Genomic DNA, 22,185 nt, shown 5'->3' on the forward strand with positions numbered 1-22,185 from the left:
TTTGGCAACTGCATTCAACTCTGTCATAAGGTTAATGTAACACAATGAAGTACAATATTGGCACTGTGGCCACCTTAGGTAGCCAAATCTTCTGCTACCATATATGACACATGGTAGGGCTATACAAATACCTTAGGGAGGTGACTAAAGTCTATTCTTGACCTTCCCACACAAAGCAAAATTGTTCTTGTCTTTCTGGAGTCATGTCCATGAAGATGCAGGCATCATTTAAGTCTATTATACAGTTTTCTGCAGGTCACTGTCAGGGCTGTGCATGGTGGCCAGTTCTTCTTTCTAGCCACAAACACAGCCTGTCTAATTTCCCTAAAATTTATTCTGGCATGGGAGAAGGTTGTTTTGCTGTAAACAGGCAGCTTAACTCCTACATATCTGGGCTTGGACATCTGCCTAGAAAGCCATAATTTATAAGTTTAACATGTGGCCTTAGGTCCTTCCAACCCAACAGGGTCTCTGCCATCCCTCAGTCAGACTCCTCCTCTCTTGGAGAATCTCAAAGTCCTGAAGGCTCCCCGGTCCAGGAAGAGTGGCTTTCCTTTGCTCTTTGACTTTAAGCTGCCAGTCCAAAACAGCCAGAGTTGCAGTTAGAAACAGCTTTGCATATTGCAAAGCACTTGTGTGGCAGTGGCTTGGGTATTAGGCCCCTTGTCTTCCCGCCAGTCCCCTTTGTGGCAGAGCATCGACCAGGCCTCTCCCAAGGGAGTGCACTGGCAGGGGATCTCAGCCCCTCCTCTTCCAGCAGCAACAGGTACTGAACCCTTTCAGTACATTTGCAAACAGGGAGCTTCCACTAGCTGTATCTGCTGCTCTTACAGATGCCGGGCCTGATGCTCTATTCCTGGGGCTGCCGGAAGGCCAGTAGCAGTCACTGGCTTCTGGTTTAACTGCTGCAGCCAACAAGCCAAAGGCCTAAGTCTTGTATTGCTTGTTGTAAAACACTCATTGCTCACTGGGCAGCAGCGGGGCAGCTCTAGTGTCAGGTAAATGTCAGCTGTCCTCTGCTTTTCTCGCTGCTGCGGCTTCTTCCAGGGCCACTGCAGGCAGCTCAGGCATCCAGCCCCCCTCACCCCCTTCTTTCATCTGGCTCTTGGGAGCTGAGTCTGCCTATCAACCAGTTTTAAATCACCAGGGCAGCTAGATTAATTATGATTGCAGAAAACTTGTGACCTTGAATCTAGTGAAGTTCTGATAAGACTCCTGGACCATACCCCTATGCCAGCAGAGCGGTCTGCAGCCAGTAAAAATCAACAAAAACCCATCTCTCCCTGCTTCATAATTAACTGCCAACCTCCCCACCCCCGACCCCACTTTTTCTGCATTAACCATTTACTCTGTCCTGAAACAAGGCACATGGTCTGAGATCCTGTATATTTAGGCTTTTTACATTTAAGGATACTTTTTTTCTTTCTGTAACCGTTGTTTTCCCTCATGGATTTTTACTCTAAGCCCCTAGACTCCTAGAGGACCTTAAATCTTTATCTTTTACCACTCTTGATTTCTGTAGAGGGCCGCCTGAGAGGCACCTGGGCATTTCCTTAATCATCGTCAGCTGAACTCAGGGCTTAGGCCGAGTCAAGCCCTGGGAACATGCTTCCCCAATGAGGCTGGACATGTTAATCAGTTCTGACTTCATAGCAGCCCAGGTGTCAGCAGGGGCGGGTCTAGATATGTAAATCCAGTAATGCTAGGGCCTAGTTAAGAATGCAAATAAGCTCCTTTGATCCTAAGTTTTGGTGTTACTTCCTGGATTTTGGGGATATAAAATAAACCTGCTGGGTGGCTCAGGGTCGTCGTCGTCATGCTGCCTCTCCATCAGAGAGGAAAGATGGCGTCCCACCCAGCCCCAGCTTCATGAATCTATTTCTGCGTCTTGTTTTCTTTATTTCTATTATTTCTCAATCCCTGGCCGCCTCCACTTAGAACCGGTTCGTTCATCTCTCTTTCCGTGCAGGACACGGAAAAGGGAGATCCCCGCCATGTTTGGCCCCCGACGCTTCAGGCCCCCGCAGATTTCTCCGACCATTCCCATTCCCCAGTCCAGTTGCTTGTCTCCCTTTCCTATTGTGAGTCAGAGGGAGACAATTCCTACAGAGGGGAGAAATAGAAACAGTGGGAGTTTCGGAGAAAACTACAGACTACCACTGTAGTAATCCTCCCTCCTGGAGGCTGGGGTCTGACCTGTGGAGAAAAATGACTCTTAGTCAGCCTGGAAAGATAGCGGAGGAGGATAAGGGTGTGTAGGAAGATTTCTTGCGAACTGAAAGCCTGGATGGCCTCCTGAAAGAAAAGATCTTTAATCCAGTTACAGATGCTATCAGAATCAGGATGAGAGAGGAAGGGAAAGACCAGGTTATGTCCTCTATGAGGATCCTAATAACTGAAAACAGTAAGTTAAACAAAACACACAGCCAGGGTTAAAGGGGTCCATAGACAGTTAATAATAACTTCAGCCTTAGTTCCCCTCAGTTGGACTATGATGTCACAGGCAGGGACAGGGCCTGTAAATCTCTCGGCCCTGCAGAGCTGTAAGCCCTGCCCCTGGAAGTCTCTGACCACCGAAAAAGATAAGAAAGCCATAAATAAAAGTTCTTTGTTCTTTGAAATATCACAAATTTATACCTTTAAATTAACCCTATGATTTTAAAATTTCAATTTAATACAGCAAATTCACAAATTAGAGCAAACTGAAACCCTTACTTATACAAACATAGAGAGAAATTTTTATTTGCTAAATGGGCTGATTCCCTTCCGCTGTTATAGAGAGCAAACATCTCTGAGAAAAATAACTCAGCAGCTCTGCTTAAGACGTTTGCAGACCATCACAGCAGGTCCGCCCTATCTTTAAACAAATTCAACAATAGAAAGAGATAACAAATACTCTCATGTGTATAGCCAGACAGCACAAAGTAGCTTTCACTTCACACAGACTCTTACATTTACATTTATACACCAAACAGTCTGAGTTTTTTTACTCCTACCAGCTATTTACCCAGAGTTTAAACAGTCACCTGATTCCTGACTCCTGATTAATTTGCCTGAGGAAGCTCTATGGCCTCTGGGAGGTGATCAAGCTCCCCCTTCCACTCACTTGGAGTGGGCTGAACTGACAGGGCCCCTTCCTTACTGATTCTGTCGACAGGTCTAGAAGTGTCCGTTCACTCTCTCCAGATGCCGGCCAGGTCCTGGATTGAGGCCCGGGAGCTCCCGGAGTCCCCTGGTTCAATTCTGCTAAAATCAGCAGAATGGAACCTCCCGGAGGCCTATCCAGCTTCCCCAGGCCCCAAACCTGGCCCATTCACCAGAGGCCAAAAGGCCAAGCACAGTTGTTCCCCAGTTCAGGGAATCAATAATGTTACAGAAAACCAGAGAAGAACCAAGTAATACTTAGAGAGATGGAGTTACATTTATTACGTGCGGGTCCAGAGGAAAATGTCTCTCAAATTCTGGGCCCCAACATGGAGGAATTTTCCCTATTTATATGTTTTTACCTTCTTTGTCTCCCAAATATGGGGTGTTTCCGGCCTCCTCTGCAAGTTCTTAAAGAGCCCCTATGTGCTGGGGCCTTGAGACCTCAACCAGAGGCCTGGCCTGGTACCAGCACTGATAATTTCGTCCGGGGAAGGTTTAATGGCCTCTCTGAAGTGGGAATAGTCTTATTTTCCTTATTATTTAAGCAAGCAAGCAAGCAAGCATTTACAGAAGTCAAATAGCAGGGTTAAAATTTCAAACAGCAGTTTTTATATAAGATGGATGCTTCAATACAATATCTTTTTAAAAATTTTTTGTTTGGTAATTGACATGACCACTTTATGACCGACATACCTGATTATATTCAAAAGTTTATCACTGGCACAAAACTCAGCTCATTTAGAATAGTTCTGAGTTTTGAAATGCAAATGTAATGTTCTAGCCTAGATTTTATCCTAATTTCAGGAATGACTATATGTCATCTAACTTTTATTTTTGTTTTTGTTAATCCTCACCCAAGTATATTTTCCCCATTGATTTTTAGAGAGAGGGGAAAGGGAGAGGGAGATGGGGGAGAGAAAGAGACAGACAGACAGACATCAATGTGAGAGAGATACATTGGTTGATTGCCTCCCGCACATGCCTCTGACTGGAGCCGGGGATCGAATCCATAACTCTTGACTGGGATTCGAACCTGTAATCCTTTAGTGCTTGGGCCAACACTCCAACCACTGAGAAACACCAGCCAGGGCTGCCACCTAACTTCTTAATTTTCTGATTGTGAGACCAAACACCTCATAGACCTGCTTAGAATGTGACATATGCTGAAACAGCAGCCAGAGGCCCGACCACAAGAACACAGCAATGTTAAATCATCCCAAAATTTAATTCAGACTTTCGTGAATTCTCTTTGTTGAGTGCTCCCTTTACTCTGAGAGTAAATTGTTTAGCTACATCAGTCATAGATGAATTGGGAAAAACACCACCTGTGTGGCACCTGGTTAATTGTTCTGTCTCCTTGTGTTCATCCCTGCAGTCTGCCTACGTAACAGGTAACCCCATCATCATCGATGGAGGCTGGAGCCTGTGACTTCAGGCTCTCCTTGCTGGGAGGAGGCCCTTCCTGTACACTGTGGACCTGGTTCTGAAGAGTACTCACCCATCACGTCTTTCTTGCTAATGGCACAGGAATGAAAACAAGGCCTTTGTAATGATGTCATTGTTTGTGCGGCTGGTTCTTTAAATATGTTAATCACTCTCTAATCTCTTCTACATTCATTGTAGATGACATCCAAGATAAGGAACTCACTGCAAATAAATAGTTTTAACGATAAACCCCAATTCTAAGCATATAAAGTAAAATGTGAATATGAAGAAAAAAGGAAGGTCTTTTTTTTTTAAGAAAAGGTATTCATTTCTATTTTACCTCTACTCTATTTTCCAACATTCAAATATTTTTGTATAGTTCTGCAGTGGTCTGTTTATGGGTACTAATTTTAAAATCTTACGCCTTTATAAATGAATACCAGAGGTAGGAAGGAGTTTGACTCAATAACTTACATTTAAAGGAGCTTAATCAGAACTATATTGCTAATCTGTTACATAAAAGAAATATAATCATCAGGCATTTATCCTTAATGGATGTCATCACTTATAATTAAGTACTATTTTCTTAATGCTTAACTTCTTAGTCAAACTAAAAAATATTTATTAAAATAAACAATGATATTTGACATAGGCCTAAAAAAATGTAGTTAACTAACTTGGCAGTATTGTCAGTGTGGGGAATATTTCTTAGATTAAGTATAGATTTTTTTTTCACCAAATTCCAGGATAATAGACAAGAGGACATACATGAAATTTAGAAATAGTCTCTGGATAAATGAATATAAATGAATCATGTATCAGGAATACATAAAGAAGAAAATTAATTTTTCAAGAAAACATTTAAGTAAATTCACAGATGGTAACTCTATAAGAGATTATTAGAAAGAGCTTTTTCTTGTTCATTTAGCTACAGGGTTTTATTATATGTTTATTTGTTGCTACTTCAAAAGAGCAAATGGTATGATGCACATATCCTAGCTAATAAAAGAGTAATATGCAAATTGACCCTACCTCCGCTACACCCAAAAGCCACGCCCACAAGCCAATCAGGAGCAAATATGCAAATAAACCCAACCAAGATGGCTGCGGCCACAGAGAGCTGGAGGAAGGCTTGGGTTTCTCCACAATGGAGGAAGCCAACCTTTCCACCTGCCCTTGCTGGCCTTGGCCAGGGGAGGAGCCGGGCGATCAGAGCCAGATGGGGGTCCCCTGCCCAGGGCTGGAGGCTTTAGGCCTTGGCAGGGGTGGAGCCAGAGATCGGAGGAGATAGGTGTGAACTACAGAGGAAACACCTTTTCTGACTACTCATTGGCTAAGCTCCCTGTATGCCACTCATAATATTCTTAGTAACTTGGGTATAAGAATCCAAAAAGGTGATCTAGGGCTTTTCCACCACACTCCTGGAGAAAAAAAACGAAGGTCCGCTGCTGGAGGCTAAGAAATGTCATATCCTGCCCTAGGCAGTTTGGCTCAGTGGATAATGCCTAGGTTTGTGAACCACAGGGCCTGGGTTTGATTCTGATCAAGGGCATGTACCTAAGTTGCAGGCTCCTCCCTGGCTGGGGCCCAGGTCAGGGCTCATGCAGGAGGCAACCAATCAAAGGTGTTCCTCTCACTTTAATGTTTCTCTCTGACTTTCCCTTTCTCTTCCACATTCTCTAAAAATCAATGGAAACATATCCTCAGGTGAGGATAAAAAAGAAAGAGAGAGAGAAAGGAAAGGAAAGGAAAGGAAAGGAAAGGAAAGGAAAGGAAAGGAAAGGGAAAGGAAAGGAAAGGAAAGGAAAGGAAAGGAAAGGAAAGGAAAGAAGGAAAGGAAAAAGGAAAGGAAAGGAAAGGAAAGGAAAGGAAAGGAAAGGAAAGGAAAAAATAAAAGAAAAAAAAGAAAAGAAAAGAAAGGTCATATCCTATGAAAGACACATCTTGAAAATGCCTAAAGAAAGTTGTCATATTTTCATCGTGAACGGACCGGAGTCCGTGTTGATGAAAACACCTTGGTGGCTGTGGTGACTGGCAGTGGCTGCAGCAGCGGGTTGATGGGGCTGGTGCCTTTCCCTGATCAACCTGGTTGTCTCCCACAAAGGGAGGCCAGACTGCAGCTTAGGCCCACTCCCCTAAGCCGTCAGTAGGACATCCCCTGAGGGCTCCCAGTATGTGAGAGGGGGCAGGCTGGGCTGAGGGGACCCCCTCCCCCAGTGCACGAATTTCATGCACCGGGCCCCTAGTAGGAAATAAAGCTGAATATGGTTCTAATTTTAAGGAGCTCACAGTCCTCCCTAGACACAGACATGAAAAACAAATAACTGTGTGGCAATAATTTCAATCTAACCATCTGCCCCAATTTTTCTGAATTCCTTATATTCAAAAAGGATGGACCCATGACTTTGAATCAGACAATGAATTGAAGCTAAATACTTTTTTACTCAATATACTCATCAAACCTCCATGAACTTAATCTACAAGGTTTCTTTTAAAAAGTTTTTTCACTCTTTTGTGTTCTTAATTCCCCTGAACTATTATAGTTTTGTTTTTCTCATGCATAGGTACTGCCATAGGAAAATGAAATGGAAAGAAGCTCATTTTCCTGTTCAAATAAAAACATTAAAAATCAGAACAGCAGATTCAAGATCCTTTCTCCCCCAAGTACAAATGAACACATTCCCAATCCCATTAAACCTAGGCAGCTTCTAAAAATCTAATATTAGGGGCCGGCAATCGCCTCTCAGAATTGCTAAACATGCTAGCAAATGAATCATTCACGAAAGAGATCAGGGCTGGTATTCTGACACTAATTTCCAAGATGCAGAATACAAAGCTGAATCATATCTGCCATTCTTAGGTGACTCTGACGGTTGAGCTTGAAGTACCAAGTTTTGACAAAATACTGAATTTCTCTATTCTGTGCCCTAAGCTTTATAGCACAATAATAACAAGGTGTGCTTTTGTTGCAATTTAGCTGGGAACAAACAAAAACCTTTAATTTTTTTCATATCTACATGCTCCAAATATTTGTAGACGTCTTTATGACTGTGACTTCTATGTATATGCCAAACAGGATAAAGCCATGAAAAGCAACACTGCTAATGAACACAAGGAACTTTATGTAACTGTAAAGCCAGTTTGGCTAGTAGAGCAGATGATAAACAGGGATAGCCTTTTCTCTTAGAACCTTAATAACAAGGAAAATGTTGAAATGGACAATGAGCGGATAACATTTTAGGAGGAAGAATATTTTGCAGTTGATAAAAGTTAAATGACAGCAAAGGATATTAACTTTGAGTTAAAATAACAGCAAAGGCTATTTTGATTAGCATTCCCAAAGAGTCCATTGATTATTAGATTCACTGTCAGGTTCTGGGCCAGGTGTTCCTCTACTGGCTCACGGAGAGCTTGGTTTGTGACCTAGACCATGTTGCACAATTTATCTTGGATTTTAGTTTTCTGGTTTGTGAAATTAGAAAGTTGGGCCAAATGACTTGCATTTCTTTTGGGTGTATCATAACCAAATTGCTGTAACTTTTTAATCAAGTGAAGTATGGAACACTAAAGTTTGTAAGTTTGTTCTCAAGTACTTTACGCTGGGAGCACACACACACACATGTATTTGTAGAGCTATGAACAAATGAATTTTAAATAAACTCGATTCTACAAAATTCATTCTAACTTTAACAAATGCTCCCTCCTAGTTATTACTCAAGGAGCTAACTGTAAGCTATGAAACATTATAAACAATAAAACCAAAGTAAAATCTAGCTCAATAGTTCAGTTCTCCAAAGTCATGCTAATGAAATTGGGTGATGTTATCAATGAAGATCATGTGACTGGAAGAAAAGGGAAAATGTGTTTCATTCCTGTGGTAAGAGGAAGCTGGATGTAACGAGAAATTTTGCCAAGCTGTAGAAGAGGAAGGGGCCGGTTTAGGAAATAACCGTGTTAGATGCTCTGAAAAAGCTTAGTGGGCGGAACATAGGTTCATCCATTCTTTCCACCAAGGAGGACCTGAGAGACAGGAATGAGTGGTTTCTGTCTGCTGGAAGCATTTACTCAACATTGTCCCTCTTGCCTGGAAAGACGTGATTAAAATTGGCACCTGCTTAAAGGAGTGAAAAACAGGTAAGACATTTCTTTTATCTCAGAAGTAAAATACCCCAAAAGGGATGGGCGGGCATATGCACAGCACACACTTAGTTGGTGGGTCAAATACAGAGGAAAGGCAGACGATGGAAGGTAGTTTTAAAGGTAAAATAATCAGACTGCTGGTGGAAAGGTTAAACCTAAAACAAGAACAAGAAGGGCACGTGCCAAAGAAGCGACACAAGGGGAAGAACAAGATTCTGTCCCACTTAGTTGGTCACCCGCAGAATGAACCTTGGTCTTCCCATCGCACAGGAGAAGACTCATAAAGGACAACTAAAAGGTGGCGTTCAAGTCCAGAATATAAAGGTTTAGGGACCGATGAACCAGCCACGGCGGCGGCATGGCAGGCACTCGGGGCTCCTGCAGGGCCCGCGCTGCGCGCCCCGGCCCAGGGCCTGGCCTCGCCGGGCATCACGCCTCGCCCGGGGCTGCGCTCCCCCGCGACCTTCCCTGGGAGCTTCCCGGAGGGAGGGGCGCGCTGGTCCGGCGCCAGGGTCCCTCGGCGGGGCCGCCCCGCGCGCGCGGAAAAGGCGGGGCCGCAGCCACGGGCGGCGCGCCCGAGCCCCGACCGCGGCAATAACTGCAGCCTCGGCCCCCGCCTGCGACGATGCGCGCCCCGGAGGCCCGGAGCGCCGCGGCTGGACGGGGCTCCCTCGCAGACCTTCTCAGCTCCTTTCCTAGTCGCGGGGCAGAGCCCGGTGCAGCGCTGGAGACGCGAGGTGAGTGTCCCCGGGGAGCACGAAGGGTACGAAGAATCGGCGTCCGCGGCGGGAACCCAGTCGGCCTTGCGGGGACCAGAGACCTGCAGCGGCGCCCAGCGTTTCTGCTGGGGCGCGGAGAGGCGGCTGTGCTCCCTGCTGTGTTGCTGGGGCGCAGGGTGTCTCTTGTTTGTTGCTACCCTGGGCGACGTTAGCACCCCGAGGTGCTAAGAACCAGCGGATCCTACCGACTGGAGAACAGACCACCTGCTCAGAGCGTCCGCTGAGTCTGCCTGTGGCTTCTCTCCCTGACCAGGCGTCCGGTCCGCTTGTTATCTCACCCTAGACTGGTGAGATGTGTGGCCCTGAAAGGTGACTAGCAGAAAAGTACCATTTCCTTAAGCCTCCCGTCAAGAAATGGACAGCGCCGGGACCTTTCTTAGCCGGGCCAACCCCTGTCTTCACTAAAAGACTGACACCCCTTTCCCCGCTCCTCTGTATGGGGACCTCACCTGTCATTGCAGCTATTAGCACTCATGAAATCTGGCTGTTTCTCTCCAAGTCCAGAGTGAAACATCTCCGTTCAGCAGACACCTCTGTGTCTTCTCTGAGCCAAGCAGGCCCCGGGGAGAGGAGCTACAAATAGAAATCAAATACAGCTTCTGCCTTTCAGTGGTTTGAAGTCCAAAGTGTCCGAGTGTCCCTAGCAAGTCGTTAGGTGGTGTGATTCATGCTCTACTAACATGTGAGCCAAGTATTCACACAATGTCTTTTCCAGCCTCTTAAGATCTTTAGAATTATACCCCTACCGGCTAAGGTTCATGCCCTTTGTTGTTTTATTCTCTAGGATTTGCATAGCAGGACTTATAGAATAAGTGGGAAAGGTCCGTAATGTAGGTCAGAGCCCGGGAGCCTACACTAGAAGTTGCTTGTGCTGGTTATGGAAGTTTGGCGCTCACATCCATCCATTCCTCCCGCTTCCGGTGTGCCTTCTTGTACCGGAGAAACTGGAGAGCTGAAAACATTCCCCGCACTGCCTTCCAGCTAGAGTTCTGGAGGTAAAATTAAGGTCAGGCAAATAGATGACTTGCCTGAGATTTCGAAGGCAGGGGTGAGGCAGAGGCCATCTCCCTGCTATTCGGGGCTGTCTTCTGTTGGCAAGGAAGGTCCTGGAGATGCCAGTGTCCAGTCTCCAGAACTGCGGGCGTTGGCAAGGACCTGCAGCCTGCGACGGCCAGACACAGCATTGCTGTGCTGACTCACCGGCTCTGTACTATCAAGAGGCAGTTGAGGAAGGTGGTGAATAACATACTCTGTGCTCCCTCTCCAGGCAGCTTCCAGATCCCAGCCTCTTGGGGTCACAGTTACAGGTGGTGTTCTTGAACTCCACAGCCCCTGTTGGCTTTCCTAATTGTGCAAAAATAGTACACAGTTCGGTTGTTCAGTTACTAATATTCTAGAAGTCATTCCTGGAGGCCCAGCCTAGATCCTGTACTTCTAGCCCTTTGGACAGTTCACTTAATTCCCTGTATAAAATTTCTTTCTGCTTAAAATACCTGGAGTGGTTTCGGTTTTCTGCTCCCCCTGCCTCTGATTAATGCGTTTGCTATATAGCCTCTAAGTCACCTATGCCTCGTCTCTTCAGTTTCCTTAGATGAGAAATGAAACCATGAGGTTAGACCCAGAGGCTGGCAGTGATTTGAATGTCTTCAGTGGGGCTGTGCCTTCTCCAGTGGCCTCAGACCCCAGGTTTGAGTTTGGCCCTGAAGGCATTTGAGTTTGTTACCTATAAACTGGATTATCTCTGAAGTCTCTTGCTCTACAAGTATAATGTAAAACATTTCTTTGTTTAAAGCATTTAAAGAGATGATTGAATATCTGGTTCATGACCAATTATTTACTAGTAATCTCCTATATAATAAAAGGCTAATATGCAAATTGACCAAACAGCAGAACAACTGGTTGCTATGACACACACTGACCACCAGTGGGCAGATGCTCAATGCAGGAGCTGCCCCCTCATGGTCAGTGCGCCCCCACAGGGGGAGCGCTACTCAGCCAGAAGGCCGCGGCGGGAGCCTCTCCCACCTCTGCAGCAGCACTAAGGGTGTCTGACTGACAGGCCTAATCTGTCAGTGGGACATCCCCCAAGGGCTCCCGGACTGCGAGAGGGCACAGGCTGGGCTGAGTGATGCCCACCCCCCCACCCCCCTAATGCACAAATTTCGTGCACCAGGCCTCTAGTAATAAATAGGCCACTGACTCTTTGGTCAGCACACCAACCCCAGTGATAAAACAGACTTTTCCTCTGTGGGAAAGGGTTTACATCTGTTTTATTTATTTATTTATTTTTATTTTTTTCCTGATAAAGTTTATTTTATTTTTTTTTATTTTTTTTTAAATATATTTTATTGATTTTTACAGAGAGGAAGGGAGAGGGATAGAGAGTTAGAAACATCGATGAGAGAAGAAACATCAATCAGCTGCCTCCTGCACACTCCCCACTGGGGATGTGCCCGCAACCAAGGTACATGCCCTTGACCGGAATCGAACCTGGGACCCTTGAGTCCGTAGGTCGACGCTCTATCCACTGAGCCAAACCCATCAGGGCTATTTTATTTTTTTCCAATTTTTTTTATTAAGCTATTATATGTGTACATATCTTACCATTGCCCCCCCCCCCCCCACTCCCCTATATGCCCTCTCCCCCCAGGGTTTTGCGTCCATTGGTTATGCTTATATGCATGCATACAAGTCCTTTGATTGATCTCTTATCTTCCCCACCTCTCCCTAACTTTCCCCCTGTAATATGACAGTCTGTTTGATGCTTTACTGTCTCTGTATCTATCTTTTTGTTCAAGTTTATAATGTTCTTTATTATCCATAAATGAGTGAGATCATGTGGTATTTTTCTTTCATTGACTGGCTTATTTCACTTAACATAATGTTCTCCAATTCCATCCAGGTTGCTGCAAATGGTAAGAATTCCTTCTTTTTTGTGGCAGCATAATATTCCATTGTGTAGATGTACCATAGTTTTCTGATCCAGTCATCTGCTAATGGGCACCTAGGCTGTTTCCAGATCTTAGCTATTGTAAATTGTGCTGCTATGAACATAGTGGTGCATATATCCTTTCTGATTGGTGTTCCCAGTCTAATTCTTAGGATATATTCCTAGGAGTGGGATTACTGGGTCAAATGGGAGTTCCATTTTCAGTTTTTTGAGGAAACTCCATACTGTTCTCCACAGTGGCTGCACCAGTCTGCATTCCCACCAGCAGTGCACGAGGGTTCCTTTTTCTCCGCATCCTCGCCAACACTTGTCTTTTGTTGATTTGTTGATAATAGCCATTCTGACAGGTGTGAGATGGTACCGCATTGTTGTTTTGATTTGCATCTCTCGTTTAATTAGTGACTTTGAGCATGTTTCATGTGTCTCTTGGCCTTCTTTCTGTCTTCTTTTGAAAAGATCCTATTTAGGTCCATTGCCCATTTTTTTATTGGATCATTTATCTTCCTTTTATTAAGTTGTATAAGTTGCCTGTAGATGTTGGAGATTAAACCTTTATCAGTGATGCCATTTGCAAATATGTTCTCCCACGCAGTGGGCTTTCTTGTTGTTTTGTTGATAGTTTCTTTTGCTGTAAAAAAGCTTTTTATTTTGATGTAGTCCCATTTGTTTATTTTCTCTTTAGTTTCCATTGCCCTAGGGGCAGTATCGGTGAAGAAGTTCTTTTGGCATATGTCTGAGATTTTGCTGCCTGTGGATTCCTCTAGTATTTTTATGGTTTCCTGTCTTATGTTTAAGTCCTGTATCCATTTTGAGTTTATTTTTGTGTATGACATAAGTTGGTGATCTAGCTTCATTTTTTTTGCATGTATATGTCCAATTTTCCCAACACCATTTATTGAAGAGACTGTCTTTATTCCATTGTATGTTCATGCCTCCTTTGTCAAATATTAATTGAGCATAGTGGTTTGGGTCAATATCTGGATTCTCTATTCTGTTCCATTGATCTATATGTCTGTTCTTGTGCCAGTACCAGGCTGTTTTGAGAATAGTGGCTTTGTAATACAGCTTGAAATCTGGTGTTGAGATCCCTCCTACTTTATTCTTCTTTCTCAGGATTGCTGTGGCTATTCGGGGTCTTTTTTTATTCCAGATGAATTTTTGGAGAGTTCTTTCAAGGTCTGTGAAATATGCCGTTGGTATTTTAATGGGGAGTGCATTGAATCTATAGATTGCTTTGGGTAGTATGGACATTTTAATGATGTTGATTCTACCAATCCATGAACATGGTATGTTCTTCCATCTGTTTACGTCTTCCTCTATCTCTTTTTTCAGTGTCCTGTAGTTTTCCGTGTATAGGTCTTTTACCTCCTTAGTTAAGTTTATTCTTAGGTATCTTAATTTTTTTGGTGCAATGGTAAATGGGATTGCCTTTTTAGTCTCTCTGTCTGTAAGTTCACTATTGGTGTATAGAAAGGCCATAGATTTCTTGGCATTAATTTTGTATCCTGCTACATTGCCGAATTCATTTATTAAGTCTATTAGTTTTTTGACAGAGTCTTTCGGATTTTTTATGTACAATATCATGTCGCCTGCAAATAAAGACAGCTTTACTTGTTCTTTTCCAATTTGGATGCCTTTTATTTCTTCTTCTTGTCTAATTGCAATGGCTAATACTTCCAGTACTATGTCAAACAGGAGTGGTGAGAGTGGGCATCCCTGTCTTGTTCCTGTTCTTAGGGGAAATGTTTTTAGTTTTTGTCCATTGAGTATGATGTTTGCTGTGGGTTTATAATATATAGCTTTTATTATGTTGAGGTATGAGCCTTCTATTCCCACCTTGTTGAGAGTTTTTATCAAGAAAGGGTGTTGGATTTTGTCAAATGCTTTTTCTGCATCAATTGATATGACTATGTGATTTCTATCTCTCAATTTGTTTATGTGATGTATCACGTTTATTGATTTGCGGATATTGTACCATCCTTGCATTCCTGGGATAAATCCTACTTGGTCATGGTGTATGATCTTTCTAATGTACTGCTGGAGCCGATTTGCTAGAATTTTATTGAGGATTTTGGCATCTATGTTCATAAGGGATATTGGTCTGTAATTCTCTTTCATTGTGTTGTCTTTATCTGGTTTTGGTATTAGGGTGATGCTGGCTTCATAGAAGGAGCTTGGAAGTGTTCCTTCCTCTTGAATTTTTTGGAATAGTCTGAGGAGGATAGGTTTTAGTTCTTCCTTGAATGTTTGGTAAAACTCTCCTGTGAAGCCGTCTGGCCCCGGGCTTTTGTTTGCCGGAAGCTTTTTGATGACTGCTTCAATTTCTTCCATAGTTATTGGCATGTTGAGCTGTTTAGATTCTTCTTGATTGATTTTTGGAAGGTTATATTTTTCTAGGAATATGTCCATTTCCTCCAGGTTTTCCAGTTTGTTGGAATAGAGTTGTTCGTAGTATTTTGTAACAATCCTTTGTATCTCAGCGGGGTCTGTTGTTATTTCACCTCTTTCACTTCTGATTTTGTTTATTTGGGTCCTCTCTCTTTGCTTCTTGGTGAGCCTGGCTAGAGGTCCATCAATCTTGTTTATCCTTTCAAAGAACCAGCTCTTGGTTTTGTTGATCTTTTGTATTGTTTCTTTGGTCTCTATGTCATTTATCTCCGCTCTGATCTTTGTTATTTCCTTCCTTCTGGTTATACTGGGCTTTTCTTTTTTTCTTTTTTTGAAAAAAAAATTATATTTTGGAAGAACTCACTACATAAGGTGACAGAATTCCAAAATCAAATTACATGAAAATATACATCGCAATTTCTTTGTACAATAAGTGAGAAAAATCTGAGTATAGAAGAATAGAGGCAAAGAAATATGAAGGGCTGAGGTTATGAGGGTAAATAGCATTTTTAATAGCAAACCCAGAAGTTAAGTAGAAAGCCTATAGCTGTGCATGCTTGACTCATCCAACCTTAACAGTAGGTAACTGCAGGGCAAAAGTAAAACCAAATCAGAATTTTGTATAATTGGGGTAAATTTCACTAAATTGAATTCAGAACCAACTCTTTTTAGTTCTTAGGAATAATGACAGTTCAAGAGCTCTCAACAGCCAAAAAATGTTATTTGCTACATCCAATCCAAGTGACGGGTACAACTAGAATACAAAAAGGACAAAGCACCTAGTGATGACCACTCCTCCGAAGTCATCATTAAAATCAAGTAACTGCTTATTTCGTATTTCAGTATTGGAACTAAATGATTTGAAACTTTCTGGCAGATAGAAGAGATAAACACAAAGGGGAGTGTGTCAAAACAAAGAAGATACAAACTTTAGTAAATGGAAAGAGTTTAATGAAGCCTCAATGGTTTAAAGGAAATTAAATGGAAACTTTTAATCCTAATTGCTTTTCATCTGACATGCTTTAAAGAGTCTTTTAAAACATAAGAAACAATGAGTAGGGGAAGAAAACCTGCTAAAATCTTTTAGAATTTACACGATTCTTATTCTACTACGAGAAAGCATTATTTGGTACAAGGTGTATTTGTGGATGTACATGAACAGTATATATATTATCCGGATCATGTTGTGCTATATACAGGTCTTTACAATTCTTCCTGAAGGTTAAAACAGTTCATTAGAATTCAAAATACGTAATCATCTGTAAGTTGGCACTTGTTAGGCTCTTGTCAGCATTGATACTGGCATGTTTTATTGCAGCCCAGTTCCAGCCAGTGTTTGCCAACTTGTTACAAGAGAAGTCCAGCAATAGGTGGGTAGAGTGTAGGAAAAACAGTGCCATGTTTCTCAATTGGAGACCCTGAAATAAGTGAAATTACAGCTATTGAATAAATGTCACTCAAAAGCAGTCTCTTGGCTTTTTCTTACACAGCGGGCAACTTTTCTTTTGAATTCTCCGTTTCTGTCTTCCCTCCATTCTTTCGCAGCATCAACATTAGCAGGTGAGTCTCCATTAGGATCTGCCAGCATAGAAATAACACTAATCATAATGGTTTCCACGGTGTGAATGGGAAGCCAGAGTTCCTCTGGTTTTTCATATCCATATTTATCTTCACCAGGCTCATGAAGAATAGAAATGCATACATCACCATTTTTATCAACATTTGGATGCCAGATTTCTGTAATGAATTTCATTTTAGGAGGCCGGAGGGGATAATCTTTTGGGAAAGTGAGATGAGCCTTAAAAACACCGCCTTCATAAAGTGTATCTGGAGGACCAATAATAAGGACTTCCCATCGGTAGAGATCATTGTCATCTATTAAACCTGCTGAAAAGCCTTCCACTGGATTTTTGTTGAGTTCTGCCAGCTATCTTCGCAGTAGCAGTGCCGACTGCAGCTCGGTCATCCTCCCGCCGAGGGCCTGGGCTGGCGCCGGGGCGTGTGAAGGGCCAGGGGCAGGCTCAGAGGCGGCCGGAGCTGGGTGTGCTGAGGAAACCGGGCCCCACGGCGGGAGCGCTGAAGCCAAAGGAGGCCGGACTGGGGCGGGAGCGGCGCCTCGCTTTGGCGCTCCTCACCACACTGGGCTTTTCTTGCTGCTCTTTTTCTAGCTCTTTGAGTTGTAGGGTTAGGTAATTTGTTACCATTGTTTCTTGTTTTTTTGCAATAGGCTTGTAGAGCTATGAACTTCCCTCTCAAGACTGCTTTCGCTGTGTCCCATAGATTTTGGATTGTTGTGTTTTCATTGTCATTTGTTGCCATGATGTTTTTTTATTTCTTCCTTGATCTCTCTGGTGACCCAGTCCTTGTTTAATAGCATGCTGTTTAGTCTCCATGTGTTTGATTTCTTTGGATTGTATTTATTGTAGTTGATTTCCAGTTTTATGCCACTGTGATCTGAGAAGATGCTTGATATAATTTCTATCTTCTTGAATTTGAAGAGACTTTGCCTGTGACCCAGCATATGGTCTATCTTTGAAAATGACCCATGTGCACTTGAGAAGAATGTATATTCTGTGGCTTTGGGGTGAAATGTTCTGAAGATGTCAATTAATTCCATCTGGTCTAGTGGGTCATTTAGGATTGCTGTTTCTTTGCTGATTTTTTGTTTAGAGGATTTGTCCAATGGTGATAGTGGAGTATTAAAGTCTCCTACTATGATTGTATTGCTATTAATCTCTCCCTTGATATCCTTCAGGAGTTTTTTTTTATGTATTTGGGTGCTCCTAGGTTTACATCTGTTTTAGATAAAGACTAGGAGCATTGTCTAGGGGGAAATGGGGCTACCAATGTATGCACTTGTGTAGTCATGTGTAGTACCTGTTAAGGAAAGCACACTTGTGATAAGTTCTAGAGTTTTCTAACAGCCTTATGAAGTAATTAAGTATATCTTGTCCATATACTAAAAGCTCTTTGCCTTTTTAAAAATCCATTTTTTAAATTTATTTTTTCTGTGGTTTACATGAATGACTGCAAGATCTGAATCTACCAGTGTCCTTTATCTGTGCTCTTCAGTACAGTTTATGCATTCTCAGGGAACATCTTATAAAAGGAAGATAAAGCATTGGGAGCACTGCATGGGGACTCTAACATGTGCCTCGTACTGCTTTAAGGTTTTGTGACATAGGCATTGTCACCATTTCACAGGTGAAGAAACATATCCAGACTGGTTCACTTGCCCAAAATGGCCCAAGTAGGAGGCAGTGTCACAGGATTTACACTCAGGATTTTCATCTCCATATTCCTCTGACCACTGCACATTTTGAACATGATGCTCTAGTAACTAGAGTCTAGTTAATATAGCCATACATAGAGTTTCCTATATGTACTTTCCTTCCCACCTCTCACCCTTTAATCATGTAGTTCCTCTACCTGTAATGGTCTTGATTTTATTTACAAGACTAAGTCATCATTCAAGGCTTTATTCAAGTATCACTTCACCCCAGCCAAGCAAGGCAATACTTCCTCTCCCCTGCTTAACTCTTTGCCTACACTTCTCATATCATGATTATATTACCTAAAGGTAACGCCAACTGCTGTAATAGGTGAAATCCAGAATCTCAATAACAATGCAATGGAAGCTTATCTCTCCCTCAGGTAAAGCCTGTTTTTCACTCATGTAATGGTATTTAGCTGGTGGCCTTCGATTCAGTGATGCAGGAACCCAAACTCTTTGCATATTAGGGCTCTGCCATCCCCTAAGACTTTAGTTTCCAGGCAGTGGTCAGGAAAAGAGAGAGTAGGTATGTGGAGGATTGTATGATATGTTTCTTACAGGGGAGGAATGGAAGTAGCAGGCATTATTTATTCCCACATCCCATTGGCCAGACCTCAGTCACATGCCACACTGACCTGCAGGGAGGCTGGGAAATGTCAACTATCTAAATGCCCAGGCAGCAGGGGAAACTAGTTTGGTGAAGACATATTAGTCTCTATCACTCTTACAGAAGAGAGTCAGCATCTCAGTCATCTTTGTAACTTTTGGTGCCTTACACACCATAGATACCCAGGAAAAGTCTGATGAACTTCACAGATTGTAAAGGGGTGAGGGTGCTAGCGCATGTGCCTAAAATGGAAAGTTACCGCACTTCATTATGGTTGCTTAAGGAATGAGCTATTATTCGATGACTAGATTACAGCCTGTTCACTTTTGAATTCCAGCACAAGGGCTAGAACTTGGCAAGAGCTTAATAGATTTTTGTTAAATGAATGAGTTCTTAGAAAATAAAAGGGACAGAGTTAGTTTACATGGACTTAGGAAATACTAATTGATGTGACTTTTAAATTAGATCTTGAGTAACTAGTAGAATTTTGCCAAGTAGAGAAAGCAAAACAATGTTATAGGCAGCAATAATAATGGTGTTCTGTTGTTGTTTTGCTTGTTATTTGAGTAGAAATTTAGAAAACAATCAAATGCTGATAAGTTCAACTATTTTTTTCATTCAGTGTTCAAACATTACAACTTCACTTCAAGTTGTAAGGGTTGGGGAGAGAAACTATATAACCTTACAATCTATATAATCTCTATTGACTAAAAGAATGACACTAAAACCCTTAGCACTAAAATGTTATTTTCTGGAATTTTTTGAGAATTATCAATACAAAGGCAGTGTTGTGATCATTCATCTTCTATGTTGTAATCATTCATTTTTTTGCACCATGTCAAAAAGCTAGGGAGACTGGGTAAGCCGAAGGTTCCTTGCTCATCATTACTCCTTATCATAGCTTCGCAGAGTTGACTCTGCATCAGAATCATCTGTTATACTGATTAGGCTCCTTTTGGAGGCAAGTAACAGGATATTTGGCCAAAATTGCCTTAAAAAATATAAGTTTACTTTTCTCATACAACAAGATGTTTGAAAGTAAGTAGATACAATGATAGCAGGGTCTAGGTTGCTTTCTATGAGCTAATTTTGACTTTTTTTTCATGGTTAAGTGATGGCTGCTAGAGTTCCAAGAAACACACCCCCCCCCCTTACTCCCCACCCCTTCATCTCCCTCACACACAAACACAAGGGCCTTTGAAGACAAAGAATTTTCCCCTTGCCTCTTTTTATTAGAATGGAAAATCTTACCCAGTGGCCTCAATAGCCTTGTGCACAAATTTCATTGGCAAGAAATTAATCATGCTTAGCCCTAAACCTACAGCTGGCAAAAAGGGATGGTATTACAAAGACTGATATTGACCAATCATGACTTATCTCTAGGAGTGGGGAAGGGACCCACTCGCATACCTGAGCAGTGGCACTTAGAAAGTAAATCTTGTCAGCCACACTTGGGGAGATTCAGTCTCTGGAGATTCTGAGTTTAGTAGGTCAAGAAATATTTGCCCTTCATAGGGAGAGAGATCAGAAAGGAGAAAAGCCAGTACTGAGTCCTTTCTTACCTAGGCCTAACATTCTTTTATTGATGATTCAACCAAATTACCATAGCAATTAAACAAATAGATTAGCAATTTTCCTTTGATACTTGGTCTCACGTGGTTGGCACACCTAACACTTTTAAATAAGGTAGTTCTCATTTGGGGGAAATGTTCTTAGTCATTTCAGTCATTTCATTGTCCAGGAAATTTTAAGCCCTATTCTTTACTTGATCTGAATTCCTCACTGCTAGGTAGGGTTTGATTTGGGAAATGACCATTAGATTAGAATTGATTAACAATCTAGAAACTGAAAGGCTTCTGTATATTCTGCATAGAAATACTGCATGAGACTGAGAACCTACATGTTCAACACATGAATGGATGAAAACCAAAGATAGATTTCCATTATTATAATAATTATAGAGCATATAATCTATACTAATAAAAGGATAATATGCAAATTAGACCAGACATCTTCCGGACAAAGCGTGGTGGTGGGGGCTGAGGCAAAGGCGGTTAGGGGTGATCAGGCAGGCAGGGGAGAGCAGTTAGAGGTGATCAGGATGGCAGGGGAGAGCAGTTAGGGGGCGATCAGGCTGGCAGGCAGGGGAGCAGTTAGGGGGCGATCAGGCTGGCAGGCAGAAGTGATTAGGGGCAATCAGGCAGGTAGGCAGGAGAGTGGTTAGGAGCCAGAAGTCCTGGATTGGGAGAAGGATGTCTGACTGCCAACAGTGGAACATCCCCCGAGGGGTCCCGGATTGGAGAGGGTACAGGCCGGGCTGTGGTACCCCCCATCCCCTTGTGCATGAATTTCATGCAACAGGCCTCTAGTCATTATTATAATCATTAATGAACCCTTGTGGAGTCCAACACATAGAGCACCTCCAGCAATCTATGCAAATGCTCACAAATGGAAAATAACAGGGGTAACTAGTCTTTATCCATGTGTTGATATTGTAGCAGGAATTCAGTTGATATCAGAAAGCATATTTTACTTGACCAAGAGCCTGTGGACTTTTGCAAGTTGACAGCTCTTTTATTTCCTCTGGAATATTACAGAAAGTGCTTTCAAACATTTAGCTCACCAAGGCATCCTGAACAGGAGAAGGCTGATTTAGTCAACATCTCTCCATATGTGAACACATATTTACCAGGTACAGAGGTGGTTTCCAAAGTGTGCTTCGCTTGCCAGGCGGAACAGCGGTGGGTGGACAGGGCCCCTCCAGCGCCACCTTTATCTGTCCCATTCGTTGGGTTCAGGATAAGATTTTATTGGATAAAAGATTTTTGGCTTGAAAAATATTTGAAAACTACTACCATAGAAGATTCCAGATAGTTCCCTATCTTTTTTGTAAACCACAATAAGAAAGAAAAGACCTTAAATTGTGGCTAGTGGGATTAAGTTACCTAAAATCCAATTATCAGATGCTGTCTATGAAAAATATTACTAAGGAAAGTTGTATCATTTTCTATTCTGTAAAGTTTTAAGAATTGCATAATTCTTTGTAATGTATTTTAAATTACATAAGAAAATCCTATCTAATAAAAGAGTAATATGCAAATTGACCATCACTCCAACACACAAGATGGCTGCCCCCATGTGGACTCAAGATGGCCAGCAGGGGAGGGCAGTTGGGGGTGACCAGGGGAGGGCAGTTAGGGGTGACCAGGCCAGCAGAGGAGGGAAGTTGGGGACAACTGGGCCTGCAGGGAAGGGCAGTTGGGGGAGACCCAGGCCTGCAGGAGAGAGCAGTTGGGAGAGACCAGGCCTGCAGGGGAGGACAGTTAGGGGTAACCAGGCCTGCAGTGGAGGGCACTTAGGGGTGACCAGGCCTGTAGGGGAGGGCAGTTAGGGCCAATCAGGCTGGCAGGGGAGTGGTTAGGGAGTGATCAGACTGGCAGGCAGAAGTGGCAATCAGGAAGGGGCAATCAGGAAG

The 22,185-nt window shown here is 42.7% G+C and overlaps 2 protein-coding genes across 2 annotated transcripts in view; one reads left to right on the forward strand and one right to left on the reverse strand.

Moving 5' to 3' along the window:
• BDH2 (3-hydroxybutyrate dehydrogenase 2) overlaps nt 1–4,738 on the forward strand; it is a 29,740-nt gene extending 25,002 nt beyond the window's left edge. The window contains exon 10 of the mRNA XM_054723079.1: nt 4,523–4,738. Within this exon, the coding sequence (XP_054579054.1) occupies nt 4,523–4,576 (54 nt within the window). The 3' untranslated portion in view covers nt 4,577–4,738. The remainder of the gene's footprint in view (nt 1–4,522) is intronic.
• An 11,020-nt stretch (nt 4,739–15,758) lies between these two features.
• Nucleotides 15,759–16,908, reverse strand: LOC129150708 (ubiquitin-conjugating enzyme E2 G1-like). The gene is given in 1 exon segment (XM_054723089.1): nt 15,759–16,908. A coding segment is annotated over 1 exon segment (513 nt). The 5' UTR covers nt 16,796–16,908; the 3' UTR covers nt 15,759–16,282.
• Nucleotides 16,909–22,185: the final 5,277 nt, after the last annotated feature.

The sequence above is a fragment of the Eptesicus fuscus genome, chromosome 2 (genome assembly GCF_027574615.1).
Source record: "Eptesicus fuscus isolate TK198812 chromosome 2, DD_ASM_mEF_20220401, whole genome shotgun sequence".
Taxonomy (NCBI): domain Eukaryota; kingdom Metazoa; phylum Chordata; class Mammalia; order Chiroptera; family Vespertilionidae; genus Eptesicus; species Eptesicus fuscus.